Source organism: Monopterus albus, unplaced genomic scaffold (assembly GCF_001952655.1).
Source record: "Monopterus albus unplaced genomic scaffold, M_albus_1.0 scaffold87.1, whole genome shotgun sequence".
Classification (NCBI taxonomy): domain Eukaryota; kingdom Metazoa; phylum Chordata; class Actinopteri; order Synbranchiformes; family Synbranchidae; genus Monopterus; species Monopterus albus.
Window position 1 is genome coordinate 229,195 of NW_018127967.1, and position 20,953 is coordinate 250,147.

At 40.8% G+C, this 20,953-nt stretch overlaps 1 protein-coding gene across 5 annotated transcripts in view; it reads left to right on the top strand.

The window, feature by feature from the left end:
- The window catches only part of hspa12a (heat shock protein 12A), a 53,707-nt gene that overhangs the window by 25,095 nt on the left and 7,659 nt on the right, over window positions 1–20,953 (top strand). The window contains exons 2-12 of one of the 5 annotated variants that reach the window (XM_020607536.1): window positions 2,056–2,132; window positions 2,880–3,004; window positions 5,756–5,942; window positions 7,066–7,170; window positions 7,415–7,531; window positions 10,440–10,611; window positions 10,859–10,873; window positions 13,752–13,841; window positions 16,735–16,839; window positions 16,924–17,182; window positions 19,087–19,190. In XM_020607536.1, the coding sequence (XP_020463192.1) occupies window positions 2,056–2,132; window positions 2,880–3,004; window positions 5,756–5,942; window positions 7,066–7,170; window positions 7,415–7,531; window positions 10,440–10,611; window positions 10,859–10,873; window positions 13,752–13,841; window positions 16,735–16,839; window positions 16,924–17,182; window positions 19,087–19,190 (1,356 nt within the window). The remainder of the gene's footprint in view (window positions 1–2,055; window positions 2,133–2,879; window positions 3,005–5,755; window positions 5,943–7,065; window positions 7,171–7,414; window positions 7,532–10,439; window positions 10,612–10,858; window positions 10,874–13,751; window positions 13,842–16,734; window positions 16,840–16,923; window positions 17,183–19,086; window positions 19,191–20,953) is intronic. The other 4 variants (XM_020607537.1, XM_020607538.1, XM_020607539.1 and 1 more) reach the window with 4 other exon arrangements.

The window sequence follows — 20,953 nt, forward strand, 5'->3', positions numbered from 1 at the left end:
CTTCCTCAGGACTGTGCGTACCTGGCCTGGTGAGACAGTTAGTGGAGGGGAGTTGGGTGGGGGGTGGGGTGGTGTGTGTGTGCCTCCTCTCTGTGCTGTAGTTGGAGGTCTCAAAGCGGGTGTAGAAGGTGTTGAGGTCATCCGGCAGGCTGTCAGTGGAGCTGATGATGCTGGTGGTGGTCCTGTAGTCTGTGATGTGCTGCAGGCTTTGCTACATCTGTCCGGAGTCAGCAGTAATGGTATATCAAAGTAAATCAAGTAGGAAATTTAATTGGAGTGCTCACTCCACCACCTGAACTTCCACTGCAAAACAGGTTTGAGCCATTGACTCAAAATGAATCTAGTGACAATACCAAAATTGCTGAACCCAGGGAAGCTAGACACATCGCCAGCACTAAAGCTAGCCAAAACACAAAAAGTATCCCAAAAGCCACAACTAGGCAGAGGATTAGAAGAAGCTATGCTAATTCCAAACCTGACATACAAGACATTATTCTGATTGGGGACTCTATAACCAAGTATGTAAAGATGGCAAAAACTGAAAGTTTAACTGTGGCTGACACATCTGTAAGGGAACTAACAGAACTGTTGCCAGTCATTGTCTTTACACATCCAAGTAATATGAACTTTATTATCTATGCTGGGTTTTGTGACATCTTGCAAAGGAAAGCTAGCTCTAAAATTGTGGAAAAAAGCTTTTTCACTGCTACTGGACAAACTGAACCACGTTGGGCGGTCAACCTTTTGGTTGCTGTGGTAGGTGGGTAGAGCAGCCATCGCCCAACCAGAAGGTTGGAGGTTTGAATCACGGTGCCTGCGGTCAACATGTCGAAGTGTCCTTGGGCAAAACACTTAACCCCCCCGGTCATTATTTACAACATGTGAATAATAAGGATCTGCCCCCATTCCAACTTTTGGAAAAAGATTAGGATCATTTAGATTAGATTAGATGAGATTCAACTTTATTGTCATTACACATGTACAAGTACAAGGCAACGAAATACAGTTTAGCATCTAACCAGAAGTGCAATAACAGCAGTGCAGAGTGCACAGTATCTACAGTCTGTACAATGCGTATTAATTTATCGATAGATATGTACAATTGATAACCGACTCCTGATCCTGAATACATGGTTGTATGCAGAGTGCCTCACTCGTGGGCTAAGGTACAATGATAACTTCAGTTTTTTTTTTTTTTTTTTTCGAAATTGTAAAGATTGCTTCGAAACTGATGGGGTACATTCAAACATCTCTGGATCCAGACTGCTTGGTGCTAGCTTGCATCATGCCCTTGGGATATCTTATCCAAACATGAATGTATGGATAAGCCTGAAGGACAGCGCACACGCAGAGATAGCCTGCAGTTTCACCTGACTGTGCTCCGCATCACTCAGGGCATTCAGAGAATGTCGCTGTACTGATCCCCCTCCCCCCCTTCAGAGCTCCCCCAGACATGAACCTAGCACCCCCCCATCCTCTCCTTCCAAAGATGCCTACTTAGTGTAAATAAATAAATTAAAAGGAGAGCACTCAGAAAGCACATGGTCCTTTGTGAAAAATAAGTTCCAGAACAACACTAAATATTTCCTAATATCCTTGCTCAGATCCAGATCATTGTTTAGGGTCTGGTAGGAAGTTATTCTGTGCATCTTACCTGAACATTTCAGGCTTGTATCTTCATTATAGGCCAGGTTATGGCAGAAAGTATGCATTAAATGGGGTTTTCAATGTTTAATTGGCTGTTAGATCTGGAATCCGGATCAGATCTGGATGAAATTTGGTCTGGTGATTGACATTGCCACCTTATATTTGGTTGAATTTGAAAAGATTTTGAAAACTTTGGATGGAGATATAAGTTTTTAAAAAGTTGCCCCATTTTAAAGATGGGGTTGGTCCCCACCGATGCCTTTGCCAAGTATGCTGATTATCCATCGTTTATAATTGTGCTAACCAGCGCGCACACACACACACACACACACACACAGAACCTCGGTGGAGGTAACAACTGAGCATACAGACATAAAGGTACAGTTTTGAATGTCTTTGTCTCTGCAGATGAGATGGCTAACCCTTCTCCAGCAAAAAGCATGGGTGACCCTGGAATCACCCCACTGTCTCCTTCACACATTCAGGTGACTCACTTCTCTTACACACATGTACTTGTTGTTGTTCTGTACCTGCTGTACTGTCTCTGTGTGTAATAAACTGGAGTTCACAGGTTTATTCTCCTTTCAGAACGGCCTTCTTGTTTAGTCATGTCAGCAGGATTGGTTGACTCGCTGTTTGGTGACTGACTAGTCAATAACGACAGTCAGTGTCTAACATAACAGACACACAATGTGACTGATAAAACTAATTGTCCAGATATTCATTGACTACTATATATATATGTTTTCATATTTTATCTATACAGCAGAAGCAGTTCTTTCCTTCCATACCAGTATGATGAAACAGTCGAAGGCCTGCATGCTTTTTTTTTGTTTGTTTTTTTTTTTTGCTATTTATTGTTTCTTCTTCCTCATTCTTGTCAGGATCAGGCTGAGTCAGTGCAGCAACAAACAGTAATACGACTGTGCCAGCACACTACAAACACACTACCCCTGTACAACACTAATAGCATAGTATCATTGACTCCACCAACACTATCGAACAAAATGACAATTATTTTTATTGATTTCTGCTACAAGGTCCCAGGGCAGCAGAAGTGAGTTGTGAATATTATTTCAGTGCTGCCATGTTTGCTCATCTTTGTGTTAAGTAGTGATGTTTCTTTGCTGATTTGAACTTAAATTGAGTGCATGCGTGTAGGTTTGTGTTTCTCACAATTTGTGATTACACATCCTAACCCAGTCAAATGGTACATTCTCTCTGTAATGTAGAATGACACGGACCAGGTACGCTCAGAGCCGTCCTTTGTGGTGGTGGTTGCCATCGACTTTGGCACCACGTCCAGCGGTTATGCTTACGCCTTCACCAAGGAGCCAGAGTGCATTCACACCATGAGGTAGGCCAGTCCTGCAATGCAGACACTCACTTAGGACAGAAAGGTTTGATGTCACATACTTTTGTGCATAACTCTGGATTTAGTGACATTTGAATCAAAAATCTGATGACAGTTGCTGTGTTTCATCTCTTTCTGTTAAATCTGATCAATCCACACTCCCAGTTTTACACTGCTAAACTTTACATACTGCATGTGAACAGTTACACTGAACTGGAAGAGCAAAAATATATATATGTGTAAAAACTCAAATTTAAAAAACAGCATATAAAGTGTATATATAAAGATTACAACAAGCTTTACCTGCTGTTTATTGATCATGAATAGGTGTATTTCAAAGAGAAATACTTAATATTTAGAACTATGTTTTCAGGAGTTTTAAGTGGTGTGATTTCACAGCACCTGCGGCCTGCAGTCAGTTTCTTGTATTTATTGTACTTGTAGAATTTTCTCTAAGGCACCACAGAATTTCCAGATGGTGCAGATGTGTCATATGAGTCATACAGATAGTCTGCCTCTGTCAAGCATTTGTTTGGGGCAGATATCAGCGAATTTCCTTAATCATCTATTAGATATTATAACAATGAAGAGTTAATTGTCAAACAAATGGCACCATAATAACAGTGATTTTAAATCGATGGCTCCCTCTACATCGGATATGATGCTGACAAAGTGTACTGAGGTCGTTGCACAACCAAAAAATGAAAATGTTCTTTGTATGTTCCTTTATTAATTTGCAAAATAAGATTTTTTAGATATTTTCACACACCTCAATGGCAGAAAATGTACTAGATATATTTCCTTAAAATGTGTGTGTGTGTATATAAATGTTCTTTACTTTGATAGTAATTAAAATGATATAATTCTAAGTAAGGTTTATGTAAGATCAAAATAAACTATTTCATGAATTTAATCAATTTATATCGATTATAATATATATCATTTATAATATATATTATAATGTGATTAACGTATTAGGTTTTTTCCATCCCCCTGCCAAGTGCTGACAGAGTCTGTAGTAATCAGTGAAATAAGTCCTGGCAGTGCTCAGGTCAGTGCTTTGTTGTTTTTGGCACTATTGTCTGAAGTTACACCATGAATGTTGTCGCAGTGTTAGAGAATCCAACCAAATCCAATATCTTAGTAAGTTAAGCTAATACTTTACGTACTTGTGATGAGAATACACATAAAGGTTGGCTAGCCTATACTCTTGTGCAGTAATTGATTTGTTTGAAATCTAAAGAATAATCCACATACAAATAAAGCTTTACAGTCATTAGCTTTTTATGAGCGTACACAGGTGATGTGAAACCAGTGCCAGATGCTTTTCTGCCCACCCAAGTTCTGGGTTAGTTGGCACAGAAACAGAAAACAGTTGTTTGCTTCCCATTTCAACCCAATAGTCAGTGCTGTTTTATTTTCACTCGGCGCTTGTAGATTTGCAGTGAAAATAGCTGTAGATCCCTCTGATTGTTTAGTTTGGGTGAGACCCTCCTGTGCTGAACTCCTTGCCCAAACAAATCTGGACAGAGGTTGAGTCAGGAGGGAGGCGGTGTTTAGTTTCTACCAAGGAATTTTTGAATAGTTGCTATGAGAGAGGTGGGAGAGTACTGGTGTACTAGTATGAGACATTCCATTCCCTGTATTAGAATTTCACAGCTGTCCTGACTTCATTTCAGGAAAAGTAATGAATGATCAGGAATCTAACCGCTGGTGGAATTGTCCTCCAAGCACAGGGGGGCTGACAGCTTTTAGAGTTAGAGGCATTGACCGTGGCTCTCTCTGTCATGGTTCTGGGCATGTCGTGAGCAATATAGCATAACAGGGACCTATGCCTGGATTGCCGAAAGCCCTCATGTTAACAGATCGATGAAGCCAGCAATGTTACATATCCCGTGTCTGAAAAGGGCTTCAAGGTAACTGTAACATTAGTTCTACATCCGCAGCACTTGATAAAAAAAACAAATTAGCTTGCCTTTTCATAAATATATTGACATGCTGGCAGGTTTTCCTAGTTTGTCTCTACAGGGTTTTTTCACATCTACTCGTGTAATTCTCAGTGGATTGTAGATGAATTTCGATCAATTTCCTCCAAGAAGCGCTACCATCATATGAAACAGGACATCACTTAGGTGGTAGCTTCTCAGCTACGCCTTGTGATTCCACAGATACAATTATGGTCGTTGAAGACCACTTTGTATTAAAACTATACTACTTCATATCCATTCATCTCGCTTTCACATTATGATTTGTTGATGAACATTATAAAGCACATTGTCATGGTTCTTATCAAATTTAGCTTTTTATTTGATTTGAAAAATAGGTCAACAAATATTTTTTTATTATTGGTATTGTTGATGAAATTAACACTGGGCTAATATTAGAAATCTTTAGATGTTGCTGTGTTACGGAGTCATAATTCTAGCTTTATGACCGACTTCTAGTTGCTCTACTTGTTCTACTTATCCTACTGCTGCAATTTAACATGTGCCATATCATAAAAGTATTTTCAGGTTCAGCGTGATTGTTATATGAACTGAGCTGAAAACATCAACTATGCAATAGATGCATAACTTCATGTACAATTGATGGAAAGTCCCAAAAAGTGGTTCTTAAATGTTTCACCTGGAAAATTATTAATAAGATGATGTTTTTATTGTGCTGCCACTTCCAGAAATCAATCTTTCATCGATACAAAAGCAAAAATAACAGATTTAATATATACCTACTGATAAGTGACTGGTCTTCTCCCAGGCGTTGGGAAGGTGGAGACCCTGGTGTGTCCAATCAGAAGACTCCAACCACAATCCTGCTGACTCCAGACAGGAAGTTCCACAGTTTTGGCTATGCGGCACGTGACTTCTACCATGACCTAGACCCCAGCGAATCTAAGCACTGGCTCTACCTGGAAAAATTTAAAATGAAGCTTCATACCACTGCAGTAAGGACACAAACATAATGTATACGCACAGTGAATAAATGCATACGAGTTCTCCAGGTTGCTCTTCTGGCAGGTGTGCCAAGCAGCTGTATAGACACACTCCGTCCTCAACACTTATAATGGTTGATGTGATGTTTTGTGTTGCAGCTCGATACTGCAGCATTTTGCTGACTCTTGCCATGTTCAAGGTGTTTTTGCCGGTGGCTGTTGTTTCATGGTTCTTTACTGCCCATAATTCACTACAGGACATGATCTGGATGATGCTGCTACCATCAACAGTGTGCCTGTGTGTGCTGTGATGTTTAAAAAGGCACACACCAGCATCATCACGACACTATGTTAGCCTCTACACTGGTATTTGATTAAAACTCACAACTAGTCCAGTTACTATTGTTTTCATCTGATGACAGTCACCTTTTTATAATAATAGTATTTATAGCAGTACACGCATAATATTGTGAACAAAAGTAGAGATGATGATGTAGATGTGGTTCCACCCTGACAAAAATACATTTCATGGAGAATTGCTGCGGATTTAAATTTTAAGTGGAGAATGACACAACTAAGAATCTGAAGTGCGGTGAGTTTTTTTCTTTTCTTTCTTTAAGGGTTCCTTAAGTAAAAGGGTTATGGGATCATTATGTCTCCTTGGAACATGAAAGTTCTTAGTAAATTTCCTGGCAATTACATTAGAAAATGTTTTGTGAGTAAAGCGGACACTGGAAGATTAAAGGTGACAATGTTGTGTACTTTTCTTCTGTCTCCTAAAACTGGCTGGTAGCTGTTGGAAGATTTAGAAAGTAGAGAAGTCAAAGTATTGAGAAACTGACCAACACATGGTTGGTGTGGGTCTTTTGATGGTATTTGTTGACAGTCAGAAAAATAGAGAACACCAGACTCAACCTTGAGCTTGATGATGGATGCAGAGGAAAGGTCGGGGCACTACCAAAGCCATTAGGACTCATCCTCTGGTTACCTGGTATAATCAAGCCACTAAGACAAAATCTAACAATAATGAGCAGAGTCACATACTGTGTCAGCAGCAGATCTAGACCTCGTATCCCCTCTTCCCATTTGTATTTCCTTATGTACCCTAACTTTGATGTCTTCTCCCTGCAATCAGAATCTGTCCATTGACACAGATCTGCACGCAGCCAATGGGAAGCGAGTCAAAGCCCTGGATATCTTTGCATATGCATTAGCCTTCTTTAAGGAGCAAGCACTGAAGGTAACATATCTGTCAGTAGTACATTTTCTGTTGTATATGCATGCAATGTATTTTCTTATTTGGTTGATATTTTTATGATTACGTTCTGTAGAATTGTGGTCAGCCTCAGACCTGAAGCCAACCTATCAACATCCTTTTAACAGAGCGTTCTAACAGGTGCTATCTGACTAGAGTAGGTTGTACTTTCTTACTGTGAACTGTGTAACAGACAGTGTGTGTGTGTGTGTGTGTGTGAATGTTACAGGAGCTGAGTGACCAGACAGGCGGCGACTTTGACAACAATGACGTGAGATGGGTGATCACGGTTCCTGCCATTTGGAAAATGCCTGCAAAGCAGTTCATGAGGGAAGCTGCTTATAAGGTCGGCTGACAAACTTCAGTGACAGTGGTGCACTGGCATTCATTTGTTTTATCCAGTGTGCATCTCTAGTTTGCAAATGCCTGATTGTAAACCCTGAACTAAATTGGAACCTTATACTAAGAACGGCTGAAGACAAGATCTAATTAGTTGATTAGGAAAAATCACTTGGGTGTTAGAGCGATCACTGTAGAGAGAGGCAGATGCTGAGGGCTGCTGCAGTACCACACAGTAATCAGTGACTGCCATACACAAACAGTACAGTGACCTACAGCCTGGGGGAGAGGACACAGGGAGACAGACAGACACTATAGAGACATGGTAAAGAAGCAAGGTGAACCACTAAGAGCCACAGTAAGCCCTCCCCAAATAATACAGTTCACCTCAGGACAAACAAGCTAATGCATCTTACAAATCTGAATCAACGTGAAAGGGTCGGCTTGTGATCTCACAATTGTACATCCATCCTGTAGTGAGTCCTTTTTAATGTTTAGTTAAGGGTTATTCTGTCATCAATGATTCTGTCTCAGCTGATTGCGCAAAACAGTGCGGTCACCTGTTCAGCCTATTAATTAGTCCATGAAAGATACACTCACTAACATTGTTGTGCTTTAGTGGGGACCTGCATCATCCACCCAGGTCTAATTACATTCAGTCGTGTAAGTGTATGGTATCTTTGCATAATAAACTGACAACTGAGTGCATGTATCACAGAATCTGAGGTATCTCAATAAATAATATACAAATGTCCTCAGAAGTAGAGAATTTTAAGTTTGTGTGTGAGGCTCTTCATCAGTGGTCACCTGGGTGTGGCTGTCTGCAGTGAGCCGAGAGGCTGGAGGAGGAGGAGGAGGAGGAGGAGGGAGAAGAGACAGGACAGTTGTGTGGGTCTGTGTGTGTGTGTGTGTGTGTGTGTGTGTGTGTGTGTATGGGAGGAGACGAGTGAACCTGACTGTTACATACCACGCTACTTGGTGGCAAATTATCAACCAGCATAGCCAACTTTTCATATTTAGTTTTTTGTCGGTTTTTTAATATCGAGATTCCAGTAGATCAGAAAACGTCTGTATAGGCAGAGAGAGGCAACATGGCAGAGGTATCCAACCCCATGAAAATGGCATTTAGACAATGACTAAGGACTTGACCATCTTAGAGATTCAAGTACACTTTAGATTTGTATGTCTCCCTCATTGAACCGCCTGAGATGTGAGTACATCTTTTATTAACTCAGCCACAAATGGCTTTAGGTGTGGTCCATCACAAAACGTTAGCTGTTCTTAAATAGCCCCCTGCAAAATGTAAATGGTTGCCAGACACCATTCACTTTTGGGTAAGAAAGTAAAAGGCAGTGAGTCAGCCAAGACTATGAAGTAGTATAGCCAAGATCTGTTCATTCAAGGCATTAAAAGGATCACCACAGATAGACTTACGGTTGCTTATCAAATAATGGCTTGATCTCCCCTTCCTTGTTCGCCTTCTTCAGATCTCTCATGTCTGTGTATTAAGTATCAAGAGGAGCCTGGACATGGTTACTCCAGTGTAGCATTAAGATGGAGACAGCCGGTTTTGTTCAGAGAAAAACAATACACCCACTGTACCAGCAGTGTATCTTGTGTCAACTAATACGTGAACAAAAGTGTGGAAATTGTGGTTTTACATGGTGCAGAGAGAGGCTGTCGCTCAGGAGGTACAGCAGGTGGTCTTTTAAGCAGAAGGTTGGCGGCTCCCTGGCTTCTCCCGTCCACATGTCAAAGTGTTCTTGAGCAAGACACTGAACCCATAGTGATGTGCCAGTTAAACAACCATGACATAGTGTGTATGTATGACAAGTCAGAGCACTTTCTGTTTCCCTTCACCTGCTGCTGTATTTATGAAAGTGCAACCCAACCCGTCCTGCTTTAGGTTTCTCTGTGCTTCTTCACCATGTAAAACAAACCTATCAAGAGATGAATAACAGAGCATCACATGCCTTGCATTGGCAGTAAAACACGACTCATTGGCCTCTGAATCCATACTTCACATTATTACCATCAGGTCGCAGATACAGGACTTTAAAATGGAGGAAAGCTCGCATCAGCAGAAGCATTGTCTCTTCTGCAGCACTAAGCAAACTGCAGCCCTGATGCTGCTGCATATGTCTTTACCTTTATGCTTACGTACACGGTATGAGTTTAGGTCTTTTGTCATGTGAATGTTTGTACTCTGTGTTTCTGTGCAGCTGTGAAAACAAAGACTTACTGTATCTTACAAATCATTACAAATGGTAACACACTTTAGTTTATAGTGAGCTCACTTGTTTACCGACCTGCAGCACAAGGGTCTGTCTGACAGCTAAATACTAATGTAACCAGGACACTTCATGCACGTCTCAGGATCAGTTTTGTACCAAAACAGTGATAACATTTGTCTCCTGAGAGTAATCCTTTGTCAGTCATTACACACTGACATTTAGTATAGTATGTATTGTCATTGAAGTGACTTTTTATCTGCCTACTTAGCATAAATCAAGGTTCTGTCTAAACAAAACAAATTGTTCTTTTAACCTCATGGATTGAGCTGTGCTACTGTATATGTTACAGAGCTCAGTCAGAACTACTACAGTTTGCTTTAGTTTGCATAGAGTAAGTCATTTCACTGGTACTATACACAACTATACTTACTGACTATACAGTACATACTTGTAAAGTACAGCTACAGTTACACCCTGTCTTCTGCATTTGGCCAAAGCATTACATCTTATGTCGCCTCTTGTCTTCTTTGATCAGGGTCTTAAACGAATGCAAATAGGTGCTCATTGTTGTATGACCCAGTCAGGACTTTGTGCATTTTTATCTAGATTTATTTATTCTTTTTTTTACATCTAGGTCAAAACTAAAATGTGTTTTCTGCTCTGAATCCTACCCCTGTGTAGTCTGGTCTGGTGTCCCGTGAAAACCCGGAGCAGCTGATCATTGCCTTGGAACCCGAAGCAGCATCAATCTACTGCCGCAAGCTCCGCCTCCACCAGATGGTGGACCTGGGGACCCAGACGACGCAGAACGGCTTCAGCCCCACTGACAACGTGGGGAGCGGAATGACCCAAGGTGAGTCCCATCAGCACTGGCGTCAGGTGGTGCTGGCTGTTTTAATGCCATCATGATGCTTTCATACAGTATTTATGTCTGACTCCAGGCTTCATTACTACAACTCATGCACACCACTGTGCTGCTGAGTAGATTTTAATCAGTGTTTGTGTATTTACAGCTTCTCTCTAGTCTTCCTATGGGAGCATAAGTACTGACATTGTTCCATACTGTTTTTTCCTGTTGTTGAATGTTGTTTCTTCCATAGTTTCCCCAGGTCATGGTAAACATGCTTCAGTTTTTTTAATTCAAGCACAAGCTGCATGAGTTGTTGAAGGCATGAATGACTTTTATTTCTTTCCACCCATTACATTTCAACTTTCTTTGGCTGCTTTTCTGATATTCTGTCCTGTCCGTGGGTAACTTTTCTTAATTTATAATGTGGTTCTGGTTTTATTATGGGGCTCGGATTTCCTTTCACCTTACCGCTGATGCTTTGAGCTGTGTTAAGTTTCATGACTTAGCAGAGCTGTATCTTTAAAGGATAACGCTGGTCACTTTCTATATTCATAGTGTTTTTAACAATGCCCATACAGAGACTGAAACCACCAGTGATTTGCCTGTACTCTTGGTTAATGTCCGTCAGTCTCCAGCTTGGATTAGCTTATTTGTCTGTGCCATGGACCTTTACTGTTGTTCAAAAATGATTAAAAACACACCAGTGAAACATACTGCTGCACAGGGCGACATGTTACTCATTACATAACACAAGACCTACAGATTTAGTAAAAATCCTGCCCCAAAGGCTCCAAATGGCCATAACTTATTTTAGCATCTGAAGTTCAACTGCACATGTGCAACATTTCTGTGAAGGTGCAAGGAGACTAAACAAAACAGCTTGCACCCTGCAAGCCTGAAGTCAGTGATGTAGCTTGTGTATTGCATCTAGCGTGGGTTGGTACTTTGATTTGAGCTGTGTTTGCTTTGAGTACAGTGGTTTTGTTCCAGTCCAAAAGCCTGTGTTGTGTTTGAGCGCGTGGTACCTCAGACGTCTGATGGCACTGACTAGCAGGTCCACAGTGATCACATTGATCACATCACAATGGATCATTCACAGCTTTGTGAAGGTCAAGGTTCATGCAGTTTTGGGCGTCTTGCAACAAAATTTCAGTTTTTTTACCCAATTTTCTGATTTATATAAAACTTTTAAGAATGAACTCAATATACAGTGGCCTTGCAAAAGTATTCATACTTCTTAAATACATACAAACTTAAATGTATTTTATTGGGATTTTATGTGATAGACCAACGCAAAGTATCACATAATTGCAAAGTGGAAGGAAAATGATACGTGGTGTTCAAGATTTTTTACAAATAAAAATCTGAAAAGTGTGCCGTGCATATGTTTTCAGCCCCTTGAGTCAATACTTTGTCGAACCACCTTTCGCTGCAATTACAGCTGCAAGTCTTTTGGGGTATGGCTCTACCAGCTTTGCACGACTAGAGACTGCAATTTTTGCCTTTATATTATTAAAAATTTGATTTCTGCTTTTAGCTATTTTCATGCAACCTTACTTGAACATCCAGAAACACAACATGGCACCCTGACCCCAACTTAATAAGATGCTATATGTTTAATATTTAATTTAATATTTAATCAGGTATTTGGATATTCTAAAGGTCACTGCACACAGGCAGTGTGCAACCTGCATCACAACATCTGCACCCATTATTTTCAATGAAGGAGATGCATCAGTGCTTCAGGATACGCTGTTGTCCTCCACGTCAAAACCGTAAAATCCTGAAGTACTCACCCATTTCAGTAGCACCTCAATGAAGTCTGCCGCTACAGGTGTGTGCTCTGGGATTTATGTGGCATGTTGCATGACGAGCCATGACACAACTCCGCCTATGTGCAGTGCCTTTAGATCAAGTCTTGAACAGGTGTTGGGAACAGAGTAAGGTGAACTTGGCATATGACCGTTCCTACTCTACCTAACATACTGTATTACAGTGCAAATGATACACATGTCACTTTCTGGCTGATATTGCTTTTCACTCTATTCGTTTTATGGTGACAAATTTGCAGTGACAGTTTTTTTTTGCCAGATTCAGATTAAGCAGAACTGCTCTTTTAAATAATAATCTTCACATATTTGTTCAAACTGTCTTTGGCAGTATTCGTCATGCACAGTATTTATATGATGTTGTTGGAGGGTTATTCTGAGGTAACGTTAACTGTGTGGACCTCTCTCATGCCCTCTGTGTGGCAGCTGGAGAGTTGGCCTTCCTTCTTTGTATTGTTTCCTCTGTTGAGAAGGAAATGTCGCTCTGACGTTTACTCCTGCCCTAACACTGCCAGGTCTTCCTGCTATTTGCCAGTCAACCTCTGGTCACATGGCTTCACTCTCCTTCTGATTAATTAGTAATAAAAAAAAAAGTGATAAGTAAAAATGTAATGAATTTTTGTACCAAGTTTAAGGTATTTAAATTTTTTTTTTAACAAAAAAAGCACATCAAAACAATGTTAAACTAATTGATAATCTCATCAGACTTTAAGATGAAAGTTGATTTAGGGGAAACGGCCTTTATTCAGTTTTCTTCCCAATGATACAGAATTCTGAAATCTTGGGCTGATCATGGAGGAGTTAGTATGGACACGGGATCACTTGTAGTGAAGCCAGTGATTTTTATTTCACTTTTAACGTTCTAGTATTATTAATATCACTGTTATTACTGGTAGCTCCCACCACTGTCTCGGTGGAATCTTAATGTTCTGTTTCGTGTTTTAATCCCATCACTCTCACTGCATGTTCACGCCATAAGCAGCTTGATTGGTGGGTCACCCTATTGTGACATGTTGTCCTAGCGCCCTTGCCTACGTACTCTACATATACAGTACTGTGTATGTGGTGAACAGGCAAATGATCTTTCTGTTACACACCTGAAATTCAGCTGCTCTTGAAAAGACACATCACAGATTAAATAAGACTGATCAGAATTCCAAAGTGTAGAAATAAGATTTGCCCACATTGTGGATTCATGTGCACCTCAGCCTGCTGCTTGCCTTACACATGGCTGTGCAAGAGCCACACAGCTTCATGCAGCAGAGTTTCACGCCTTCATCACACTCACCACAACATTCTCTCTCTGTTAACAAGCAGCTAAGGAGCATGTTCGGCGCAACCGGCAGAGCCGCACCTTTTTGGTGGAAAATGTCATAGGGGAGCTTTGGTCGGAGCTGGAAGAAGGTAGAGTCTTTGTCTTCTTTTACTCATCTGTTAATGACTTACTTTCCTCTTCCTCTAGGGTCACAGCTCTTGCTGTTTCCTGTCTCTCATATTAGGTAGTAAGCTTTAGATGGCAGAAGCAGAGCATGTTGAAAATCTAACATTTAAGGTTTTGCCTTTAAATAACCTATATATCTATATATCTTATGTTGATTTAGCTTATTTCCATCAGATTTTATTCTCATTGTATGATAGTTATTTGGCTGTAGCAAAAGCAGTTAGCAGTTCCATTTAGCTAAAAAGCAGTGTACAGAGACTGTTGTGTATTACAGCTTGGGTTTCAGTTCTACAGCCTGTGTCACTGGTTCTGTCAGTCAAGATGACTTTGTTCACTTGCTCTGAACGCCAAACAAACAAAGATCTGGGTATACCTTGGCGTTGCTAAAACCCGTTAGGACAGGGTAAGAAGCAAGAGATGATCAGACAGGTTGTAAATAGTTCAGCATTAATGGTAGACGTGCCGTCTGTCTGGCAGCTGGATAGTTTCCCTTCTTTGCAGAAGGAACAGTGTCACAGACGTTTCCTTCTGCCAGGTCGTCCTGCTATTTTCCAGTCAACCTCTGGTCACATGGCTTCACTCTCCTACTGTTTTAATTAATAATAAATAACAGATAAGTTAAAGCGTCATACAATTTTATAACAGTTTTTTTTAAATCTTATTTTAATCAGGGACGGATGTAGAAAACTCTGGATGGGGTGGCCAGGTTGGGGCAAAGACTCACAGAGCAGTCGCACATTTGAAATAGATGTAAAAAGTAAATTAAACCCCAATTATATGAAATAACAAACCGCACATTTTTTGAGAATCAAAGTGTTTATTCTGTGTACATATGAGACACACTGTGCTTTCTTTAGCTAACTTTGGCTGCTCTCCTGCTCTCCCCACCCCCCACTCCCACTGAGGTGACTCATGCCAAGTACTTGATAACAACACAATTGGAGAAATGAATGGATCATGTTGTATGCTTGGAACAAAATGAATCCAGTTTGACCATTTTCCATTTTAAATCACTAGAACAATGCTAGTTGTATTTAAGGCAACAATTTGTCATCGTTTCTCATTTTTCTTCCATTAATATTAACAAGCACCACATTTTGACTGGTACAGGTGGCCAAACGGAGCCAGGGTGTCGTCCTGACCACCCCCTGGCTCCGCAACACGCTTATATACAGAAACCTATAAAAAAAATCCCGGGTTAGTCAAACTTAACTGTATTTGAAAGAGACAAAGACGGCAAACAGTAAAGTTATTATCTGAACTGTCGGAAACACCCGTCATAGTTTACAGACTGATTTGGTTTGGAGTTCGTGTACCAACTGGGGCTGTGGGCACACAGCTCCTGTGCAGTGAGGAATTGTGACATTTTAGGAGTTCTTAGGTTCACTTTGACTTAAAAATAAATTGTTTAGACAAACTATTTATTTGTTTAAATGGTTGATCATCTGGGTGATGTCATCACTCTTGCAGATTTCAGCAGTAAGCTTGGTGTTATCTTGGCTGATAGAAATGATGGCCAGACACAAGTTGCAGCTTAACATGTACTGAAATGTGCAAATAAACAGCAGAAATCATCGACTTGGTTTGTAACCTGTTAGAACATCTGAATATTACCATGATGAGTCCATTAACTAATCCTGTTGAGAAGACCATTAATTTGGAATTGTAATTTGTATACAGCATTCATATCTGCTATCTAAATCAAATGTTCCATGCTCTCTTTTGAGGAAGAACCAGTGCACTAGGTGTCCTAGCGCAGTCTTTTGGGTTTCAGTAATGCGCTAAGAAACCTCACTGCTAACATCAGTTTGCAGGTTCGATATAGCACACTCAACATTCTGCTGTGCTTTGCTAATGAATGAGAGAATACTCTCCTAGCTGCTCCATCTACCTTTGTGCTTGGTTCCCACCTTTCAACATGAGGTTAGATCAACGATCAGCTGTCTTGACGCGTAGGTCTGCACAATGCATTGTTGAGATTTGGGAGGTTTGCCCATCAGCTCCTCTGCAAGCCTCTGTGACATACAGTTACCCATAACACCCTTATATGTGTAGGTCTGCGGCGATGTTGACTGTACATAACTCTGGTTTTAGCCTACAGCCTAACCCTGCAGCCAGCACATAGCCAAACACACAGGTTTAAATCCAGCTTTGCTCTTCAACACCATTACTAACAAAACACTGAACATCAGTGGAACAGTTACTGGTACTAGCTTTGCTTTATTTACCTTGTCTCTTCACGTCACACTGTCTTCCAGACATGTTCAGTGACATGTTCACTCAGAAACTGATCTGAAATGATCTCCAAAGGCATTTTTTTCTTACTTTCAGTAACAACAAATATATAATAAAATGTTTGACAGCAAGTGATTTCAGTGGGACTTTATGAGAGATGTGATTTGAGGAAAATAAAAATAGAATTATTTTTGAACACCTTAAGTGGAACTACCCACCATCAGCTGCACACCCACAGTACATTATGTGACATGCACTTGTGAAGAAATATGACCTTGGATGTATTTCATTGTGTGAGTCATCTAATGTCCCATCTCTGTTCACCATCTGGTCTTTGCTTAAGTCAGTCCTGGGTCTCCCACATTACCGCATCTATTTTCCTTCCTTTCGCCCCCTCACCAGCACGCCCCTGACATTATAGCCCCATAAATGTAGGTCAGCAGCACTTCCTGTGGCCCGGTTCTTGAAACCACCATCCTCCCCTGAGAATGTTCCTAAAAATGGTTGTGGTAGATGAGAGGCAGTGGGTGCACAGCAGGAAGTTGGATGACTTGCATTTTAAATTGCTTTTGTCTGAGCTCACTGCACACTATGTTCCATTTTTGTGTATTCTCTGTGCAGGTGACCGTTACGTAGTGGTGGACTGTGGTGGAGGGACAGTGGACCTGACTGTTCATCAGATCCGTCTTCCAGAGGGACATCTAAAGGAGCTTTACAAGGCCTCAGGTAAAGAGGCTTATAGCATAATATTACTTCTCTCTCGGTATGGCACATAGAGTCTTACCTTGTTTCATTTGTACTCATGATCAGGTGGCCCCTATGGCTCTATTGGGATTGACTATGAATTTGAGAAGCTGCTGTGTAAGATCTTTGGCCAGGATTTCGTCGACCAGTTTAAGATAAAGAGGCCGGCTGCCTGGGTGGACCTGATGATTGCATTTGAGTCTCGGAAGAGAGCGGCGGCCCCTGACAGAACTAACCCACTCAATATTAACCTACCCTTCTCCTTCATTGACTACTACAAGAAGTTCAGGGGGCACAGTGTGGAACACGCCCTGCGCAAAAGCAAGTGAGTAGCTCAGACAACCAGGGACCAAACCCTCAGGCAGCATGCAGAAGTGACTTTGTGGCCCTGAACAGGGATAAATAGGTGGAACATAAAATGCAGGATCTGCAGCAGGGAGCTGTTCTGTTTTCTTGTATTTTTAATTAGCTGTGAAAAACATCTTCACATAATAACTGAAACAGAATAAGAAGGAATAAAAAAATGTTGGAAAAGGCAGCGGGAGGTGCTGGACTTCACATGATCTGAGTATGGAGACATTTTTGACGCTAACGCCAGTAGGTTAACCATGTGCTGACTCCAGCTTTGTAAATAACGCACAGACATGAGAATGATCAGTGGAGGATAGTTAACAAAATTGACATTATTATTATTCCAAATAATAAAACAATAAAGTAATGAATGCTGATTATTTGTAATTGTTAATTTTACTGTTTTTCTTAGTAGTTGAAAAGTCTGTGGCTTTTTTAACTTGATAGTTTTTAATTCTTAGTCATGTGAAAAAAAAATAAACAGCTTGAATAAAATGTATTAATGTTCTGGAAGCTTGTATAGGTGTTTCAGAGAGCCCAGCTGAGTAGCTGTAGTGCACGGCACTGTTCAGCTGGTTGTATGTAACCTAGCAATAACCTTTTCAGGGATCTATAAACTTTCATCTAATTTAAATTTGATGCCTAAAGTTTGTTTGCACTTCCACTGGTTTTAAGTCTTGTAGTCCAGAAACTGGCTGTGCAAGTCTCGCGTTTCACCTCAAGGGCCAGACAGATAATAGAATACAATTTATTTTCCAAGAAAGGCATCCATGCATCCTTTACAATGTATAACCCAGGGAAACAATTTATTTTCATCATTTTGTCACCTCAGAGTATCTTATGAGGTGACCTGAGTCACTTGAACTGAGAGAAGACTGGCATTAGGAACTAAGAGATGCTCAGATAAAAGCATGTCACTAGACCTCAGTGGTAGTGATATTGTTGGTGACATAACTTTCAGTCATTAGAGTACTGAAACGACTGATTTATGGGACCACCGTGGATTTTAATGGCCCTATCTCATGCCTGTGTGGATTTTCATAATCCCACAGAGGAGGACATTAAAAGATATTTATATGTCTGAAACTGGAGCTCCTGGTAGCCCCCAGGCTCCTCAGATGCCTTACTGGAAGTGCTCAGTCTGTCTCAGTATGCTGGAAAACCTTGGGAGGGGCCAACATTAACAGTATCACACACTTAAATGTGCACTACTGTACATGAATCACTACACACATGGGATCACAGCAGATGGATACTATAGATTCTTTCAGGATTTATGAGCTGACAGACAGACGGTATCAGACCTAGAGAGGCAGGACTGAGGGAAATAGCTTATGAAGAAATTTAAGACCCCGCTCCCTACAGAGCCTGGACTGTCGCTGGTCTCTGCATCTGGTTTTCAAGCTGACAGACACCGTGGCTGATATGTAATACCACAGTTCCCTTAATCGATCCATCAAAATGCCTTTATAAGTTTGAAGCCATTGCGCATTTGGATGTGCAACTGTAGAGCTTATAATTATGTGTCCAGGCTTCATCGGCTCCTTAAAATAAGAGGAAAATGGCAGTTAAAGAGGCTCTAATAGTTTTATAGTAAACAGATTAAAGGACTACATGTAATAGTCTCTATATGTTTGTATAAGTAACGGGATTTTTATCTCAGTGTTGGAGATAGCACTGAGCTATAATTCAGTAATGTTGTTTAGTGACTTTAGTGGAATGGAATCAGGATTATATGAACATTGTGCTGTCATTATACAAAATCATGTCAAAGAGTGTGTGAAGGGTTTTGTCTGATGCAAAGCAAAACATAGGAACACAGTTCACTGCACTGAACATCCGATTTTCATGTAACCCCTTCTTTCCTCTACTCTCCAGTGTGGATTTTGTTAAATGGTCATCTCAGGGGATGCTGAGGATGAGTCCAGATGCTATGAATTCCCTCTTCAAGCCTACCATAGACCACATCATCCAACACCTCAGTAAGCTGCACTGATAGCTTCAACTCACCCACACATGTGCAAATGAAATGCTGCTTGCCATTCTGATATCAATAGAAGTGCCCAGTTTTATCTCATAGTACAACTACAGAAAACAACTTCTACACAACAGATATACTGTAGCTAGTAGTCATTCTGTCTTCCCTCTTAAATTATACAAATAACTAATGGAAAAGGCTGTATATAATATGAAGTACAGTGGAACCTCGGTTTTCGTATGCCCTACTTTTTGTACGATTCGGTTTTCAACGACTTTTTTCGTCAAAATTTTGTCCCAGTTTTCGTACATCCACTCAGTTTTTGTACAGTTGATTGGTCGGTTCAGCGTCACTAGTTCGTACCAAATCCGTCCGCCTGCCCGCGTGACTCAGCCAGGGGGAGCGGTGCTAGCAAAAGAAATTTGTGAATCACAGAAATGTTATTTTCTGATTGTTTCACTCCGGTTATGTTCTAAAACACAAATAAACATGACCACACCTCCGCACAACACTGTCAAGTGAGGATTTTATGTGAATGCAGTGAAAGCACAGCCTCCTGTCTGCCCTGCTGTGGCCCCTCTCTTGCAGCTTGTGTGTGTAACTAAGACTCGCACTGTTGAACTACTGGATTCAGATTTGATAAGAAAGCAGCAGTGAATGTTGTTCACAACAGACATGTATTAGGGTTTACATGCACATGTTAAATATGCTATACAAATTTAGTGTTTATAGTGTTTGATGACTGGCAAAGCAGCTTCCACAGTACAATGCACCACAGAGCAACAACAGCTCTAAACATAAAAGATGATATTTAGTAAACCTGTTCCAAATTACCTTCAGGTGCTCAAAATATTGCTGCAATGCAGTTTTTTTATTTAGCTGTGTTTTTACCAACACTGATGATGGAAATGTACCACAGTTGTGTTATTTTCAATACACCATTTAGGATGTTGTGCACGTGGACTGAGAGAAAACTTAGATGAAAGTGTATGTTTACAACAATCTCGTCTCCTTCCAGTCAAATCATCTATTAGTTCATTCGCTAAGTAGAGTATGGTTTGACCTGAAAGCCTGTGAAACCCCTCACATTCTCTTCTGGCGAGTGACGTGATTTACAAACACCCTCTCCCTCCTCAAACATGTTTTTAACTTTGAAAAGGTGTCGTATGACTAACGGCTGCCATGCTGAGACCAGGGCAGCAGATTTTATACCTGCTTTCTCCTGACGTTAAATGTTAGCCACAGTTCTCTCTGTCACAGCCGTGGTAAGGTCAAAGGTCAAAGTGTTTATTTGTCATATGCACAGTTAGGAAACATGTTTCCCTGTACAATGAAATTCTTACTTTGCCGTCCACATGAATGCCACATAATACAAATGAAGTCATTGTGCAATTATGCATGTGCAAACAGAATGTAAACAGTACATCACGTATTTCCTGGTCATAAACTCTTCAGCTGTTTAGGAGTCTGATGGTAGAAAGAAAGAAAGAGTTTTTCAGTCTGGAGGTCCTGCATTTCACACTTCTGAACCTCCGGCCAGAGGGTAGGGAGGCGAACAGTCCATGCTGGGGGTGGGTGGGGTCCTTGAGGATGGAGGCAGCTTTCCTACGCACCCTGTGGTGGTAAATGCTCTGCAGAGAGGGCAGTGGAGTCCTGGTGATCTTCTCCGCAGTCTTTAGCACTCTCTGCAGGTGCTTGTGGTCCATAACAGTAGTGCTGCCATACCAGACAGTGATGCAGCTGGTAAAGATGCTCTCCATGATGAAG